This window comes from Hemiscyllium ocellatum, chromosome X (genome assembly GCF_020745735.1).
Source record: "Hemiscyllium ocellatum isolate sHemOce1 chromosome X, sHemOce1.pat.X.cur, whole genome shotgun sequence".
NCBI classification, from domain to species: domain Eukaryota; kingdom Metazoa; phylum Chordata; class Chondrichthyes; order Orectolobiformes; family Hemiscylliidae; genus Hemiscyllium; species Hemiscyllium ocellatum.
This window is the reverse complement of record NC_083453.1, coordinates 11,419,524-11,438,006: the sequence shown is the minus strand read 5'-3', so window position 1 is coordinate 11,438,006 and position 18,483 is coordinate 11,419,524. Positions and strand designations below refer to the sequence as shown.

The 18,483-nt window shown below is 41.8% G+C and overlaps 2 protein-coding genes across 3 annotated transcripts in view; both read right to left on the bottom strand.

The window, feature by feature from the left end:
* Positions 1-2,926, bottom strand: part of naca (nascent polypeptide associated complex subunit alpha) — a 32,644-nt gene extending 29,718 nt beyond the window's left edge. For both annotated transcript variants that reach the window (XM_060821184.1, XM_060821186.1), the window contains exons 1-2: positions 2,832-2,926; positions 934-1,005 (exon numbers count right to left, since the gene is read on the bottom strand). In XM_060821184.1, coding sequence (XP_060677167.1) covers positions 934-1,003 — 70 coding nt within the window. In that variant the 5' untranslated portion in view covers positions 1,004-1,005; positions 2,832-2,926. The remainder of the gene's footprint in view (positions 1-933; positions 1,006-2,831) is intronic.
* Positions 2,927-13,759: 10,833 nt separating this feature from the next.
* The window catches only part of prim1 (DNA primase subunit 1), a 36,445-nt gene continuing 31,721 nt past the window's right edge, over positions 13,760-18,483 (bottom strand). Inside the window, exon 13 of the mRNA XM_060820993.1 lies at positions 13,760-17,981. Within this exon, the coding sequence (XP_060676976.1) occupies positions 17,962-17,981 (20 nt within the window). The 3' untranslated portion in view covers positions 13,760-17,961. The remainder of the gene's footprint in view (positions 17,982-18,483) is intronic.

Here is an 18,483-nt window from a genome sequence, read left to right as displayed (position 1 = left end):
TGAAACGCAAGCCACAACATAGGTACCCTTTTCTGCAAGGAAAGAACTAACTTTGTAAGGGGGGGGGGAAACAAAAAAGACCATGTGCATAACCAAAACTTAAGCCATGATTAATGTTCCTTCAGAAGTTCAACTTGAAAATGTTTGTGAAGATGACCAGTTTTGGCTAAGGATACCAACTTAATAACTATAAAAGATACACACAGAAACAATTGGCACCATCTACATTTTCTCCGTGCCTATTCAATTTTCCACAAAAGTAGAAGTCATAAATCAGCAAAGAATTGACAGATTGCCGCTGACATTCAATTTAAAGTAGCACTGCAGTACAAAATGGTTGCGACACTCACCTTTCCCTCAGCAAGTGGCCTAATAGGCCACAAGTCTCAATGTACCCAGGCAAAAAAGTCACTTATTTAAAAAGCCGTAGATGCAGACATCTTGAAATCTTCCAATCATCAGCACCATTTGACCTTGATGGTTGGATGTCCAGAGAAACCTTCCCTGATCAATCTTTGTGCTTTCCAAAATTATGTTAAGAAGCTCTACATTGAGGTATAATACCAATCTTACTGTACACTGACAGACATTTTGTGCAAGCATGCAGAAACAGAAGGTGGAGGAGAATACAAACAGCACCTGGAAATGGACCATTAATGAAAAACAAAAAAAAGTGCGAACCATGAAACCTTAAGAATACTTCACTGTGGAATTGGAGGGCAATTCTCTGGGTACTTGAAGCCACAGGTCAATAGAACAGTTACACAAGTATTAGTATGACTAAAAGATGACCTACAATTAATATCCCAAGCCTCGGTCATTATTTAATGCAATCCCAATGAATAAACCAAAAATAAATTGGCCCAACAGTGTAAACAAAACCCACAAAAACACTAATAAAAATTCCTTGTGCAAATTAGCATGTATACAAACCTGTTTCAGCTTGAGGCTGCTGCATTTCTTGCTCCGTGGCAGGAACAGTTTCTGTGGCTTCACCAGGCATTCCTAGAAGAAATATATACAGTTAACAGAAATTCATTAATCATAATTCTGTTCATAGGTTATGCTTAATTAAGTAGCAATGTTGCCAGAACTGTCTGGTCGAACGGAAGAACCTTTCAAAACATTTTCCTACAGCAAGTTTGTTCAAAAGTTCAACTTTCCTACAGAAGCTTTGAATCACAACTGTATTGTTCAAAATGTGCAGCTATTTACTGTAAAATCAGATTCACCAGACCCATTACACTGACAGTCAGTGCTCAAAGACATTGTGGCATATTACAGTAAAATTCAAAAATGTAGCATGCTTAGCCAAGCTTAACTTAAAATTGTGGATGAATCATACCAGGCCAGGCCCAACTTTGGTATTTCAGCCCTTTGTTTAGATTTTGACTGAGAAATCATAATCACATAAATCACATCAAGAGACAAGACATGGAACTGGTGAACCCAGGATGCCCAGGTTCAAGTCCCACTTGCTCTCAAGGTGCGTGAATAACACCTCTGAACAGATTAGAACATCTCTGCAACTTGTGATTTTGTGAAGGCTAAACGAGTAAGGAACATGCTAAAGATATTGGAAGCATAAACTAAGCATACAGATTATTGGAAAACACTCAGTTGGTCAGTCAGCAGCTGCGGAATTAGAAGTCAACATTCCAGATCTGCTGAATGTTTTCCAGCATTTTCTGTTTTAATACCACAGCACAATGCTGTCTGCTTCAATCAGCTCAGATCACTTAGCACCAAACGCAAAGGAAAATCGATGTGTGAAGGAAGTGACAATGTACAGAATACAATGATCAAAAACAGCAATTGTATATTTTGCTGTTTTTGAAGTTGCAGGAACATTTAGCGGGCATTATTGGATTAGTGAAGTTCAAACATTTGATAAAACTTCAATTAGACAACTAAGGAACAAACAAAGTTCTCACATTATCAATGCACCATCACACTCGGAAACATACATAAATAAGCTAAAGACAATTTGTCCCGCTAGCAAAACGAAAATTTTAAACATTTAATGGCTTTGGCTCTTTAACCGAGTTCAACTACTATATACCATATCTTAAGCGTTTGATCAGATAGGTTTGAATATTTTCTTAAAGCAGAGTTTTAAGATGATAGCATGTAGTGATTTATCAATGCTTAGTGCAATCAGAGTATTGGGGAAGGCATTCTTGGCATTTGAGAGAATAGTTTGCAGAAGTTACACAAAAAAAAACCCATAAGCAATATGTACCTTGGAAAGCAATCGTCAGTCACAAATAACCTGGGAAAGTCACTGAACATCAAGTATAAACGTGTGAGTTTTTTAAAACATGAACTCAAACCATTACAAAAAACACATTTCAAAGAACGGGACAAAATATAACAACCAACAAAAAAAACTTTAAAGATGATTTGCAGTTAAAGAAACGGCTTCCTACAAACTGGAAATCCCACACAACCTAAGGGTACGGTCGAACCAACTTTTCGTGGCCTACCTTAACATAACTTAAAAAAATTAAAATTAAAAGAAAACGGATAGGTAGCGAAACTGGCTACACGGCCACACAAAGCACATTCGGACTATGCTCGCGACTACTGGGGCTCTTTCCCACCCTCTCCCCTCCAATAATCAACCGGTGGGACACCACGAGATTGTTGCTGCCACCCGCTCCCTCAGAGCTCCGCACATTTTTGTTCAACATTACGTTAATACAACTTGTACTGATCAATTTTCACGACATCTTAAGTATAGAGTGCTCATTTCACTCATCAGGGCAATTTTGCACTCGTCGCCAACAGTTTAACGATCGGATGGAAGTGGATTTTGTACAGGCACTTACTGCTTCAGTTCGTCAAATCCAAGATGGCTGGAGAAAGAGACTGAACTTCTTTCACATAGATATTAAAAAGATTGCACTTGTGTTTCCGGGTCATTTGCTCACCCAGGCGTCCCGCTACTACTGTTTGCTGATTGGGCAAGAATGACTATTTCCGGTTGATTCGTTGATGTTTCCCCTGGAATGTGAAGTTTTTAGATTTCTGCAATGTTTATATACCTGTATTCCGGATCGATTTGTGTAGAGGTGGTGTTATACACTTCTGGATTAGGTGTGACTTGAACCCGGCCTCCTGGCCTAAAGGTAGCGACATTTTCGCTGTCACAAGAGCCCTTTTGCTTGTCTTTTTTTTATTTTTGAAAATACATTACTTAGATGTGCAGCAGGGGATTCCTAAATCACATCAGAATGGGAACTTCTGTTAGACAATCACAGATACGGGAAAGTTCCCAGTTCAAATAATTGTAACATTGAAGCCAGGATTGATGTTAGAATAGCTTTTTGTAAGGAAAGAAAATAAACAGCCTGCTGCCCTGGCTAAGTCCAAGTAGTTTGGCAAATACTGAACATAAAAACTTTTAATCTTCTTCTCTATGGCTCGGTCCCATTTTGCACAATAACTTTAGCCTCTGAACGACCATACAAGTCAGTTCAAATGTATTAAGCTCTTCAGGCTATAAAATCAGAGATTTAAATGCTGAAGTCCTTCTTATTCTGGACTGTTCCTACTCCAGATTTTTTTTTATAGCAGTTGTTAACAGAAATTTGGGTCAAAATCCTGAAATTCCCTTCCTAATGGCATTTGTGGGTCTACTCACAGCAGGTGGACTGCAGCAGTTTAAGAAGGCAGCTCACTACCACTACCACCCCAAGAGCAATAAATGTGGCCAGCCAGCAATGTCCACATCCCATAAATAATTTTTAAAATATCCTTTTTCACTTCAGAGAAATTGTACTTATGAGACTTCCAACACACTAGTTTGGATGGTTTCAAACCCAATGGGAAGACTACAGTAACCGTCTGCTGCCTCACAGGTTGCAGAAGGGTTATCTAGTGAAACCATAACATACTAAGTGGCTACACTTTATAAGTATAATTATATGATTATGGCTATATTTGCTACAGGCCTACACAGCTACTATTGTGCACATGAATGCGTCATTTTCCATCAAATTGCAACAAGAACCAGCAATGACAGATATGTATAAATTCCCATGTCAGCACTATAGATGGGCAAACACAATGTGTGAAAATCTGCATTGTCATCATTAGGAATCAAATGTATCAAAGGGTTATTGTAGTCAGGAATGTTTGGATCCCAAGATCAGTTTTCTGATATGTAAAAGGAAGAGGATGAGATATAAGTTTAGTGCTTGGGATACATTGGCTAATGGTAGCATTTTGCTGTTGGGCTGGGGGTGGGGAGTGATTAGAAATGGCATCAACCTAAGCTTCGTGTGTCATTGTTTTTCTTCGAGCACATCCAGGTTGAACCAATGCCAAGTAATACTGCAGATGTTGGAGATCTGAAATAAACACAGAAAATGCTGGACAAGTTAGCAGGTCTGGCAGCATCCGTTCAGGCAGACACAAATTTAGTGTTTCAAGTTTGATATGAGTCTTCTTTGGAACTGAAGAAGCCAAGAAAACGATTTTTTTAATGCTGTTGATAGAGGGGTGAAGGAGCAAGTGGATCAGATGGTAAATGTCCAAAGCAAAAGGTAAAGGGAGTGCTGCTGCTAGTTGAGGAGGATATAGATGCTAAATAGTTATTAATTATAGGTGTGAATAGTAGAACATAGGTTGGTTTTGCTAAGAGTAATTGCATGCAAACAGGATATGGGATGGGGCGCAATCAAGATGGAAGATGGTGTTCATACTCTGAACTTGTTGCAGTCAATGTCCTGAAGGCTGTAAAGTGCATAAGCAGAAAAGTAAGTGCTATTTTTGCAGCTTGTGTTGGACTTTGCTTGAGCACTACAGCAGCCCCAGGACAACAATGTTAGCTTAAGAGTCAGATGATTGATTGAAATAATAAGCAATTGGTCATTGTTATGGAAAAGCAGAGGTGTTCTGCAAAGCGGTCACCAAGATTGCATTTGGACTTGCCAATGTTGAGCAGATACAGTAGCAAATACAGTAGACTCAACTGAAACAAGTATGAGTAGACTGCTGCTTTACCTGGAAGAAGTGTTTGGGGCATTGGATGGTGATGAGTGAGGAGGAAAAAAGGCAAGTGTTGTGATTACATGAAAGGTACCATGAGTTGGGGAATAGTGACAGAGGAGTGGACTAACGGGTCAAGCAGGCAATGGTGTCTCTGGATTGCTTACAGCAGAAGGGAAGGGAAGAAATGTTTGATGGTGGTGGAAAATGTTGGTGGGATGGTAAGTGAGGACCCTATCATTTCCTATGGGATGAGGGGAAGGAGAGAGGGCAGAAGTGCAGGAAATGAGACGGAACAGCTGAGGGCCCTGTCAGCCACATTGCTGGTGGTGGTTGGGGGAATGGGTGTCCTCGGCTGAGAAAATGGAAGATGCCAGAAGCACCTCTGAGGAGTGTCACAGCATTGGGAACATATGTGACAGGTGGAAAAACTAAGAGGAATGGAGTCCTTGCAGGAAACTCGTTTTTATATTCTGTCCAATCTTAATTTGCTACCTATCTTTGCAAAATTATATGTCCTTTGAGTTTGAAACTATCATTACTTGACCACAGATGGTGCTTCTGTCCATTAGAATTTTCTTTTGTTTTGATGAATCTATGCTTTCTGGAATATCCCTTTAAATATTTGCCACTGCATCTCTGTTCACCTATCCCCAGTGTTCCCTCTAGCTTTCTTTCAGTTGCACAGGCCTCTGAGATCTGTGCATGGCAGTGACTTCTGAAAGCAGACCAATAGCAATCATTGTGTGCAGAACCTTGGAGTGGCTGTGCACACAACTTAGAGGAAAGGCTGCCCATCTCTCATCTTGTTGGTCAAAACCAGATCTAGTATAGCTTGCCCTCTGGGTGCCATAACATACTGGTCTAAGAAAATGTCCTGAAAACAGTCAATTAATTCCTCATCTGGACTACTTTTTCCAATGTAATTTTTCCACTCTATATATAGGTTAAAATCCCCCATGATAATTGCTGTAGCCTTTGAACAAGCTCCCATTATTTCTTCCTTGGTACCTGGTCCTACCACATGGTCTATTGTGGAGCTTGTACACAACTCCCACAAGTGACCTCTTGGCCCTGTCATTCCTCAGGCTCACAGGCTGCTTCGAAATCCTGGTTTCTTGAATTAAGGTCATCCTTCTCTATTGTGCTAATACCATCTTTGACTGATAGAACCTTTCCACCACCCTTTTCTAGCATCCTGCCCTTCCTAAATGTCACATACCCTTCAATATTAAGGTCACAATCTTGATCATTCTGCAAACATGTCTCAGTTATGGCCACTAGATTGTATTATTTATTTCAATAAGTACAATAGTTCATGTTTTATTTCAAGTGCTATGTGCATTCAAAATCATTCAAAAACAAAGTTTTGTCCATTTCTTATTTTTGTAACTTCTCATCTTTTCTGTTTAATTTCTCTGAGTTCTGTATTCTCTGTCCCTTCCTGTGTTTGTCAGCTTATCATTTCCCACTTGAATTCCTTTCTGTTGCCTTTTCCCCATTCTGATTCACCATAACTTCCTGAATTTGGGCCCTTGTGCTCACTATTTAGATTAAAGCCCTATCTACATCTTTAGTTATGCGGATGCAAGAACACCAGCCCTAGTATGGTTTAGGTATGGTCTGGGAGAAAGTGAGGATTGTAGATGCTGGAGAGTCAGAGTCAAAAGGGTGGCACTGGAAAAGCACAGCAGGTCAGGCAGTATACGAGGAGCAGGAGAGTCGACGTTTTGGACATTCCTGATGAAGAGCTTATGCCCGAAAAGCGACTCTCATGCTCCTCAGATGCTGCCTGACTTGCTGTGATTTTCCAGGGCCACTGTTTTGGGTTCAGGTATAGTCTGGTACACATCCCATTTTCCCCAGTATTTGTGTCAGTGCCACACGAAGCAAAACATCTCCTCCATCAAACCTACTGCCACTCACTCATTTCTCTAACCTTGTTTACGTTCTGCCAATTTGCATGTGCTTAGGTAATAATCCAGTGATTATGACCTTTGAGATTCTGCTTAATTTGGTGCCAAGTTTCTTTCTGCGGAAACTCCTTCCAAATTCTATCTGTATCATTGCTGCAACAATGATTCTTTCCAACCCACTGCAAGTTCTTCTCTGTCCCAGAGCAGATATCCTGAACCCAAGCACTGGGCAGACAACACAGCCATCTGGACTATGCTGTTTCCTACTGCCACTACAGTCCTTTTAGCTCCCCGTTTGAATGGCTTCTTGTACCCTGGTCATTTAGCTCATCCATTCCACAGCCCCTGCTGCAAACAAGCACATACCTCACACCTGTTGGACAATTGCAGAGTTAAAAATCACACAAAACCAGGTTGCAATCCAACAGGTTTATTTGGAAGCACTAGCTTTTGGAGCGCTGCTCCTTTATCAGGTGGTTGTGGAGAATAAGATTGTAAGATGCAGAATTTATAGCAAATATATGCTATATATTTATATGTTATAAAGTTATATGCTATTAATTCTGTGTCTTACAATCTTATTCTCCACAACCACCTGATAAAGGAGCAGCGCTCCAAAAGCTAGTGCTTCCAAATAAACCTGTTGGACTATAACCTGGTGTGATTTTTAACTTTGTACACCCCAGTCCAACACCGGCATCTCCAAATCATGACAATTGCAAAGGCTGACACCAGTCTTCTAGATTCCCTAACCTGCCTCACCTGTAGTCGCACCGTCCTCTCCCTGACCATATCAGAGCACACTATCTTAAGAGGTATGACTATTTCCTGGTATAAAAAAATCCAGATAAGGTACCCCCTCCCTGATGCATCATAGTGTCTAGTTCAGCCTCTATCTCATAAACACTTGAGCAGAAGCTGGATGAACTTCAGACACTTACAGCAGATATACTTTCCCTGGATCACAATGGATTCCGAGCTCCCATATACTGCAGCTTTGACAACCTACCTACACTGCCGTTCCAATGAGTTTTAAATTAATTATTTAGTTATATTATTAACTTATTATGGTACTTTTTACGTATTGTATTACTTGAGGATACAATAGGCTTGAAACAATTTACAGATACTCACCTAACAGTTTGCTCTTTTCTCTGTCCCAAGCTGCTTGGGTACCTGTCCCTTTTTCCAGACTACTCCACTATGATGTTGACTGCAGGACATTCTTTCCGTGAATCTCAACAGTCCCTAAAATTTTCAGCCAGAAGTTCCAAGTGGATGATCCATCTCAGCCTCCTCTGGAGATCTCCACCGGCACAGATGCCAGTCTTTAGTCCATTCAATTCACTCTTTGTGATATCAAGAAATGGTTCGAGGCGCTGGATAATGCAAAAGCTTTGGGTCCTAACAACATTCTGGCAATAGTTCTGAAGACTTGTGCTCCAGAACTAGCTGCACCCCAAGCCAAGCTTTTCTAGTACAGCCATAACACTGGCATCTACCCAACAATGTGGAAGATTGCTCAGGTGTGACCTGTCCATAAAAAGCAAGACAACTCCAACCCAGTCAATTATAGCTGCATCAGTCTACAGGTAGTTCTATAATGCCGTAGTGAGGTTCCAATGTGATACCTTATAATAGAAAATCATGCAGTAGAAATAATGGAGCCTATGGAAAAAGCAGGGTTGGGGTGAACCACCAAAAATACCAGTAAAAATCGAAACATAAATAGTAGTTAGCCTAACACAAATGATAGCACAGTCTAAAGTAAATTTTGATTTGTTGCATGGTATTTTATAGTGCAATTCATCAGAGTCTTCAACTGATTCCTCTCAATTGGCATTTATACCTGCTGGCTGCATTACATTTTAGCCAGTCTCTGATCCCATCCAATAGTAACACTGCACAAGTCAGATTCCAGAATTAAACATGCCTGGATAGATCAAGGACCAAATCTTAATTTCTTTCGCTAAGTGTCAGTTTCGTTAAGTTTTTCAGAGGGTTTCACATCGTGATGCTTGGGAACATCTACCACCTTATTTTACAAAACCCGCTTGAATTCTCTCACACATTCTGGCACCATCATACCATGTGCCATTTCCAAAACAACTCACCACTCACTGAATACCCCAGAATTCACCAACATCTGCAGTGCAGCACCATCTTTTAAAAAGACATTGTGCACCCAGACAAGAACTGTCAGTCCGGAGCTGCCCTGCATGGTTCCTGACATTGACCCTGGATGTGGCAGACAACAGAAAATTGGTGCTTGTCTTTGTGGGCAAGGACATGGAGATGCTGCTGATGGGGATGGGGTGAAGGAGAGGCAGGAAGTCTTTTTCTCAGGCTAACAGAGGACGTCATTCTACTGGAACCATGCCAACCTGGACCAGGGTTACCATCCAGACCAGTGCAGTCTCAACCATCTGAAAGAATGCACAGAATGTAGGATGATGAATGACCTCCATTCTGCACGTGAAAATGCCACTATTTTCTCATTGATACCTCACACTCACTCTCTCTGCTACTGTACCTGCGATTTCCTGCAACATCTTCTCCACTCACTCTCATCCTCACAAACATCTGACCCTGAGTAACCCTGAACCTCTTCTGCACCTCAAGGCGTCTCCACGCATATCATCAGCTTTCTCTCCATCACCCACTATGTGCACAGTTTCCTGGCTTTGACCACCCTGAGCAGCCGACTGACCATGTCCAAGCCCCTGTACTGGTAATTTTTTTTGCCGTTGGTTACTATAGTGATTTGTCACCGAAACAGATTCACATGACTCTGCAGATATTCTTTAACATCTAAACATACTTAAAGAAAAAGAGAAAAAAACTCAATACAAACAACAAAGCCAAGTTTCAATCCACTTCTCACCATTGTCCTTTTACGGTGAGTCGACTCCAGTGAAATTTCACTTCTATCTCAACTCTTTTAAGTTTTTAAATTAATAGATTGCTCCCAGCTCCTTGTCCTCAGGCTGTAGAGACATTTTCACGATGCATTTCCAAGTCCACTAGCACAAACATTTCACAACATCTTTCACAAGAAAGTACATGAGCTGACTGATCACCTGATGCCAACGCTGCACACAGTCCTCTATGCATCATGCTGGGAATCGTGTAATAGCGAATGGGAGTTCGCTTTATTTTTTAAAAATCGCATTACAGACTAAACACGTTTAATAAACAAGCATTATAGAAGACCTAGCTATACACTTGATCATCAGTAAAGTGATGGAAGATGTCACCAACAGTGCTATCAAATAGCACCTGATCAGCAATAACCTGCTGAGTGCTGTTCAGAAGGGTGGGAAAAAGACTCGGAGGGCCATAGTCATAGGGGATTCTATTGTAAGCGGAGTAAATAGGCGGTTCTGCAGCTGAAAACGAGACTCCCGGGATGGTATGTTGCCTCCCAGGTGCTTGGGTCAGAGATGTTACTGATCAGCTGCAGAGCATTCTGAAAGGGGAGGGTGAACAGCCCGTTGTCTTGGTGCATATAGGCACCAATGATATAAGTAAAAAATGAGATGAGGTCCTGAAGGTAGAATTCAGGGAGCTAGGAGAGAAGTTAAAGAGGACCTCAAAGGTAGTGATCTCAGGATTACTACCAGTGCCACGTGCTAGCCAGGGTAGAAATGAAAAAAATAGGCAGGATGAACACGTAGCTTGCGGGATGGTGTAAGAATGAGGGGTTCAGATTTGTGGGACATTGGGACCGTTCTGGGGAAGGTGGGACTATTACAAATTGGATGGTCTACACCTGAACCAGACTGGAACTAATGTCCTTGGGAGAATCTTTGCTACTGCTGTTGGGGAGGATTTAAACTAACGTGGCAATGGGCTGGGAACCAGAAGAGAAGACTAGTAGATAGTGAGGTGGAAACTAGAAATTGTAAGGAATAAGATTATGAAGTTACCATTACTAAGAGGAAGAGTAGGCAGAGAGCAGATGAACGCAAAAGAGTTGGTGTTCTGAAGGGTATATGCTTTAATGCAAGGAGTATAGTGGGTAAGGCAGATGAACTTCAGGCTTGGATTGATGCCTGGGAGTATGAGGTTATTGTGATCAGAGACTTGGTTGAAGGAAGGGCATGATTAGCAATTAAGTGTTCCAGGATATAGATGTTTCAGACAGGACAGGGAGGGAAGTAAAAGGGGGGAGGAGTTGCGTTGCTGGTCAGAGATGATATCACGGCTGTGCTAAAGGAGCACACTATGAAGGGCTTGAGCAGTGAGGCATTATGGACAGAGCTGAAAAATGAGAAGGGTGTAGTTACATTGTTGGGGCTGTACTACAGGCCTCCCAACAGTGACTGTGAGGTAGAAGAACAAATAGGTAAACAGATTATGGAAAGATGTAGAGGCAACAGGGTAGTTGTGATGGGAGATTTTAATTTTCCCAACATTGACTGGGATACACTTAGTGTCAGAGATCTAGGTGGGGCAGAATTTGTAAGAAGCATCCAGGAGAGTTTTCAAGAGCATTATGTCAATAGTCCAATGAGGTAAGACCATAAGACATAGGAGTGGAAGTAAGGCAATTCGGCCCATCGAGTCCACTCCGCCATTCAATCATGGCTGATGGGCATTTCAACTCCACTTACCAGCGTTCTCCCCGTAGCCCTTAATTCCTCGAGACAACAAGAATCTATCAATCTTGGCCTTGAAGACATTTAGCGTCCCGGCCTCCACTGCACTCTGTGGCAATGAATTCCACAGACCCACCATTCTCTGGCTGAAGAAATGTCTCCGCATTTCTGTTCTGAATTGACCCCCTCTAATCCTAAGGCTGTGTCCACGGGTCCTAGTCTCCTCGCCTAACAGAAACAATTCCTAGTGTCCACCCTTTCCAAGCCATGTATTATCTTGTAAGGGACCATATTGGACCTGGTGTTGGGGAATGAGCCAGGCCAGGGGGTAGAAGTTACAGTGGGGGATTTCTTTGGGAATAGTGACAATTCTGTAAGTTTTAGAATACTCATAGACAAAGATTAGAGTGGTCCTAAGGGAAGAGTACTAAACTGGGCCAAGGCCAATTATCTCAAGATTTGGCAGGAGCTGGGAAATGTGGATTAGGGGCAGCTATTTGAAGGGAAGTCCACATTTGATATGTGGGATGCTTTCAAAAATAGGTTGAAGATACTGCAGGATAGGCATGTCCCTTTGAAAACAAGAGATAGGAAAGGCAAGGTTCATGAACAGTGGATGACAGGAGAATTCATGCGACTAGCCAAGAGGAAAAGGGAAGCGTACCTAAGGTCCAGCAGCTAAGGTCAGAATGGGCCTTGGAGAAATATTGGGAGAGTAGGACCAAAATTAAATGAGGAATCAAGTGGGCTAAAAGGGATCAAGAAATAATTTTAGCGAGCAGAATTAAGGAGAATCCCAAGGCCTTTTATTCATAAATAAGAAGCAAGAGGATAACTAGAGAAAGGGTTGGTCCACTAAAGGTTAAGGAAGGAAGGTTGTACGTCAAACCTGAGAAAATGGGTGAGATTCTCAATGATTACTTTGCATCAGTGTTCATTGAGGAGAGGGACATGATGAATGTTGAGATTAGAGATAGAAGTTTGTTTACTCCGGATCATGACATAAAGAGGGAAGATATGGTGGGTAGGCTAAAGAATATTAAGGTGGACAAATCCCCAGGACCGGATGGGATGAATCTCAGGTTGCTGAGGGAGACAAGAGAGGAAATAGCTGGGGCCCTGACAGATATCTTTGTAGCATCCTTAAACACAGGTGAGGTGCTGGGGGACTGGAGAGTCGCTAATGTTGTCCCCCTCTACAAGAAGGGTAGTAGGGAATTCCAGATAACTGCAGACCATGGAGCCTGACATCAGTGGTGGGAAAGTTGCTGGAGAAGGTACTGAAGGATAGAATCTATTTACATTTGGAAAAGAATGGGCTTAGCAGTGATAGGCAACATGGTTTTGGACGGGGGAGATCATGCCTTACCAATTTAATAGAGTTCTTTGAGGAAGTGACCAAGTTGATAGATAATGGAAGGACTGTAGATGTCAGATACATAGACTTTAGTAAGGCGTTTGATAAGGTTCTCCATGGTAAACTAATGGAGAAAGTGAAGTCACATGGTGTGTAAGGTGTTCTAGCTCAGTGGATAAAGAACTGGTTGAGCAACAGGAGACAGAGTAGTAGTTGAATGGAGTTTCTCAAAATGGAGAAAGGTGGTATTGCACAGGGGGCAATGTTGGGGCTATTGTCGTTTGTGATAAACATAAATGATCTGGACACAAAGAGTGGTGGAGTAGCAGAAATCATAGGGGACTGTCAAAGAATACAGGAGAATATAAATAGACTGGAGAGTTGGGCAGAGAAGTGGCAGTTGAAGCTCAATCCAGGCAAATGTGAAGTGATGTATTTAGAGAGGTCTAATTCTCGAGCGCATTATGCTGTAAATGGAAGAGCCTTAGGAAAAGTTGATGAGCAGAGAGATCTGGGAGTTCAGATCCATTGCACCCTGAAGGTGGCTGCACAGGTGGATAGAGTGGTCAAGAAGGCATATAGTATGCTTGCCTTCATTGGACGGGGTATTGAGTATAAGAGCTGGCAGGTCACGTTAAAATTGTACAAGACTTTGGTTCGGCTGCATTTAGAATAACGTGTACAGTTCTGGTCGCCAAAAGGATATGGACGCTTTGGAGAGGGTACAGAGAAAGTTTACGAGGATGTTGCCTGGTATGGAAGGTGCTATGAAGCAAGGCTGAGTAGGTTAAGACTGTTTTCATTAGAAAAAAGGAGATTGAGGGGGGACCTGATTGAGATCTACCAAGTCATGAAGGGTATACAAAATTTAAAAATCACACAACACCAGGTTATAGTCCAACAAGTTTAATTGGAAGCATTGGCTTTTGGAGTGCTGCTCCACACCGGCATCTCCAAATAATGAAGGGTATACACAGGGTGGATAGAGATAAGTTTTTTTCCCCCCAGGGTGAGGGATTCATTAACGAGAGGTCACACGTTCAAGGTGAGAAAAGTTTAAGGGGGATATATGGGGAAAGTACTTTACAGACGGTGGTAGGTGCCTGGAATGCATTGCCAGCAGAGGTAGTAGAGGCAGGCACGGTAGATTCATTTAAGATACATCTGGACAGATGCATGAGTAGTTGGGGAGCAAAGGGATACAGATCCTTAGGGATTGGGTGATAGGTTTACAGTGGATTTGGATCGGCACAGGCTCGGAAGGCCAAAGGGCCTATTCCTGGGCTGTAAATATTCTGTTTTTTGACACCCAGTTTGGGTTTCACCAGGGCTACTCAGCTGCTAACCTCATTGCAGCTTGGTGCAACACGGGCAAAACAGCTGAGTTATAGAGGTGAGAACGATAGCCCTTGACATCAATGGTATATTTGATAGTGTGGCATCAAGGAGCCCTAGCAAAACTGGAAGCAATAGGTATTCAGGGAAAACTCTGCTGGCATACTTGGCACAGAGGAAGATGGTTACGGCTGTTGGAGGTCAGTCATCTCAGCAGGAGTTCCTTATTGTAGCATCCTAGGTGCAGCCATTTTCAGCTGTTTCATCAATGACCATTCCTCCATCAGAATTGGAGATATTCACTGATGATTGCACAATTCATGACTCAGATACTGAAGCAGTCCATGTTTAAGTGTAATATCCAGGCTTCAGCAGAAAAATGGCAATTAACATCCGTGCAACACAAATGACAGGCTATAACCATCACCAATAATAAACACTGTAACAATGGCCTTTGACAGTCAATGGTGTTACCATCATTGAACCCCCATCCCGCTCAAACACTTGGTTGCCATCATCTTGGGGTTACCATTGCCCAGAAACTGAATCTACCATATAAATAAACTGGCCACAGCAGTAGGTCATAGACTAGGAATCCTACAGCAAGTAACTCACTTCCTGGCTCCCGAAAGCCTGTCCAACATTACCAAGGCATAAGTAAGGAGTGTGATGGAATAGTCCCCATTTGGCTGATGAGTGCAGCTCCAACAACACAAGAAACTTGGTACAAAGACAATGTAGCCCACTCGATTGGCACTACATTCACTCCCTCCACCGCTGAGGCTCTGATGCAGCAGTGTGCACCATATACAAGATGCACTGCAGAAATTCATCGAAGTGTCTTAGACAGCACCCTCTAAACCAATGATGACTTCTGTCTAGGACAGCTGCAGACACATGGGAACAACATGTACAAATCTCTCTCCAAGTCACTCACTACCTCAACTTGGAAATATATTGCTGTTCTATCAGTGTCATTGGATCAAAATCTTGGAACTCCCTTACCTTCCTAATGGCACCATGGGACTACCTACAGCATGTGGACTATAGTGGCTCAAGAAGACAACTCTTCACCATCTTCTCAACGTCAACTAAGGAAGGACAATAAATGGTGGCCCAGCCAGCAATGCTCACTTCCCACAAATTAATTTAAATAATTAATTTTTCTGCGTTGGAAACCACTGAGTGACAATTTCTCTGGGGAGTGCGGCCAGAACCCAGTTACAGAAGGGGATGGGAAAAATAGGAATAGTGGTAGGAGATTCAAAAGTGAAGGCTACAGACAAATGTTTCTGTAGTCCGACGGGACTCCATGATTGAAGGTCAAGGGTATGAAGTGAATGGTTGCAGGGCTTTTTTTTTAGAAAGGGGGAAGACAAATGGCGTAGGTAGAAAGAAGGATGAGGTTCTTCCACAAGAAATTTGGGAATAGGTAGCAGATTGAAAAGCAGGACCTTGAAGGTTGCGATCTCTGTACTACTCCAGTGGTGTGTGCTAGAGAGCATAGGAATAGATTAATAAAGCAAATGAATGTGACTGAGAGGAGGGAAAGCCTAGAGCGCTGGGTCTGTTTGTGGGAATGTGGGACCTGAAACAGGATAAGCATCCTTTCATGTATGGTGCAGAGGTGTTGAACTAATTTGGCAGTGGGAGGGTTATGGCGTGGAGGGACAATAGGGGGTGATGCACAAACATAGAAGAGAAGCCAAGTCAATACAGAAGCCAGAGCATATGCAAGTGTTTTAATTGTTATGAAGTTGAAGGCATGTTTGTACCTTTAAGAGAGGGTGAATGCTGTTCTGCACAGAGCTTTCAAGAGCAGTCTGTGTATTGGAAAATTGAAAATATGTAACACATGGCTGTGAAATAGATACCCGAGTCGGTTGCTGTTTTGACAACAATTCGAATTTAACCAATTGGTTTAAATTATGCCACAGGATACGAAAATCCAATCGAGTTTGAATTTATTGTTTTGCCAATATTGAACCAATGAGATGATCTGATGTTGGGGATATAAAAAAAGCAGGCCTTTTGAGAATCAGACTGAGAAAAGGTGGTACATTTTAGGAGAACTAACAAGGCAAGGGAATGCACCTGAAGCTTCACAGAAGACATGGCAACATGCCAGGTGAATTGAAAATATGGGATACTTATCTTTATTAGTGGAGACATTGTATAGAAGAACAGAGAGATTATGATGGAGTTGGACAAGGTGTTAGTCTATAGCTAGAGTGCTGTATCAATTTGTAGTCACCACACTTTTAAAGAGCTAAGATTGTAGTAGAGAGGGTGCAGAGGAGATTCCCCAGCTACAGAGAGACTAGATCAGAGTGTGTTGTTTTCCTTACAGCGAAGATGACTTTGGGTGGGGATAACAGATCCACTTGACATATGCTTTATAGAGGGCAGAGATCTCGTAAAGAATAAACCTTTCCTCTTAACAGAGGTGTTATATCCAGAGGGTCGTGGATTTAATGAAGAATTTGGCATCCAAAATGACATCTAAAAATTCCTCCTTAAAGGGTTGTAGAGTATTTCGGTTAACACTTGGAACACCACTATGGACAAGTACTGGGAAATGGGACTAGAGTAAATGACCAAGATAGACAATAGGCTGAACAACCTTTTCTTCCCCCATGCTATAAATCCCTACAATTCTAAAGGTTATAGGACAGGTGTTCAACTGTCTCCCAACAGGAGTGGAACAAGAAGTCTGCTGCTACATGAAATTAATCATTTGTGACCTCCAGACTCTATTCTTCAGTGGACCAAAAGGAGAAGTGAAAGTCAGGGTGGCTTTCAAACTTTTTGGAAACAATATTTCACTCAAATGTAGGAGGTATGGCTGTGTTAAAAATAAACATTTTCCTTGAAAAAAATACAACAGAACCTGTCATTTGAGAGTTGTTTTTTCCTTTTAAACATGCCCTCATACAGGTACAGGAGAAGAGGGGATAATCTCACCCCTCTCCATGATATTACACAGAATAAAAACATCTCTTTACTAAGTAGTAATGGAGACTGCTTGCATAAGCTTACAAAGTACACATTTTCAATCAAGTCTCTGGTGAAGTGTGCAGTGTTTTTTTTTCTCTTCAAGTGTTGGATGAAAATGGAAAGATGCTGATTCTTACTGGGCTTTAGGTCCACAGATACCAGTAGTTCCCCAGTCCCAATTCACTATTCTTCACACTCCAGTATATGGACATTGAAAGATGAACATTGAGGGACAATTTCCCATAGAGGTTTTACAGCTCATCCATCATATCTGAATTTTACACAGAACTTCAGGAACCTGCAGAAAAATGGTGCCCATTCTAGATGGCTCTTCTGCCAAAGTTCAACAGTTAGAGAGTCCTGGGATTGACTGCCACCCTAATTAAAAAGGTGACTCTTCCACATGATGTTGTATAATGTAGCTTAAGATCTAAGTGATTCAATTCGTGGCAAGTGGAAATGCAGAAGAAAAATAAAAGGAATCTTACCAAGAGACAAAATATGGATATATAAATATCTGCTAGATATAAAATGATATAAACCTCTCAAGTAGGAATTCTGAAACGGTTGTTCCACAGGCCTTAACTAAAGGCTGCTCAGAACTGAAGTGCATTTTGGTACATCATAAACTTTTAAATCTTCTTTGCAGCTACAGCAGCGAAGTCAGAAGGCAGTCACGATTCCAAGCTTTCCAACCTAATGATACAAGCCAACATATGCTGAAACGCAGTTGAAGAAGAACGTGCTCATTGGGGGAATATCAAAAATCTCCTTCTCGATCTGAAAAAAAAAGTAGCACTTTAAAGAAGTGTCAGATACAACATTTGATCATGTTTCTTTTCTCCCCTCCAAAAGAGTTCGCCATGCTGACACGATACCATTTGTGTGGGGAACATTGCAAAAGTTTTCCCAATTTACTCCTGAACTACCCATAAACAACAAAAAAAAAAGACAATTGTTCTCATGGCTCATGTGTGGAATGAACTTCCAGAGGAAGTGGTTGATGTAAGTACACTTACAACGTTTAAAAGACATTTGGATAAGTAAATGAGTAAGAAATGTGTGGAGGATATGGACCAAGCACAGGTAGGTGGCACTAGTTTAGTTTGGGATTATGAGGAGAAAGTAAGGACTGCAGATGCGAGAGATCAGAGTGGAGAGTGAGGTGCTGAGAAGCACAGCAGGTCAGGCAGCATCCGAGGAGCATGGACTGGTTGGGCTGAAGGGTCTGTTTCCGTGCTGTATGACTATGACCTCAACGAATACTATCGAAGCAAATTGA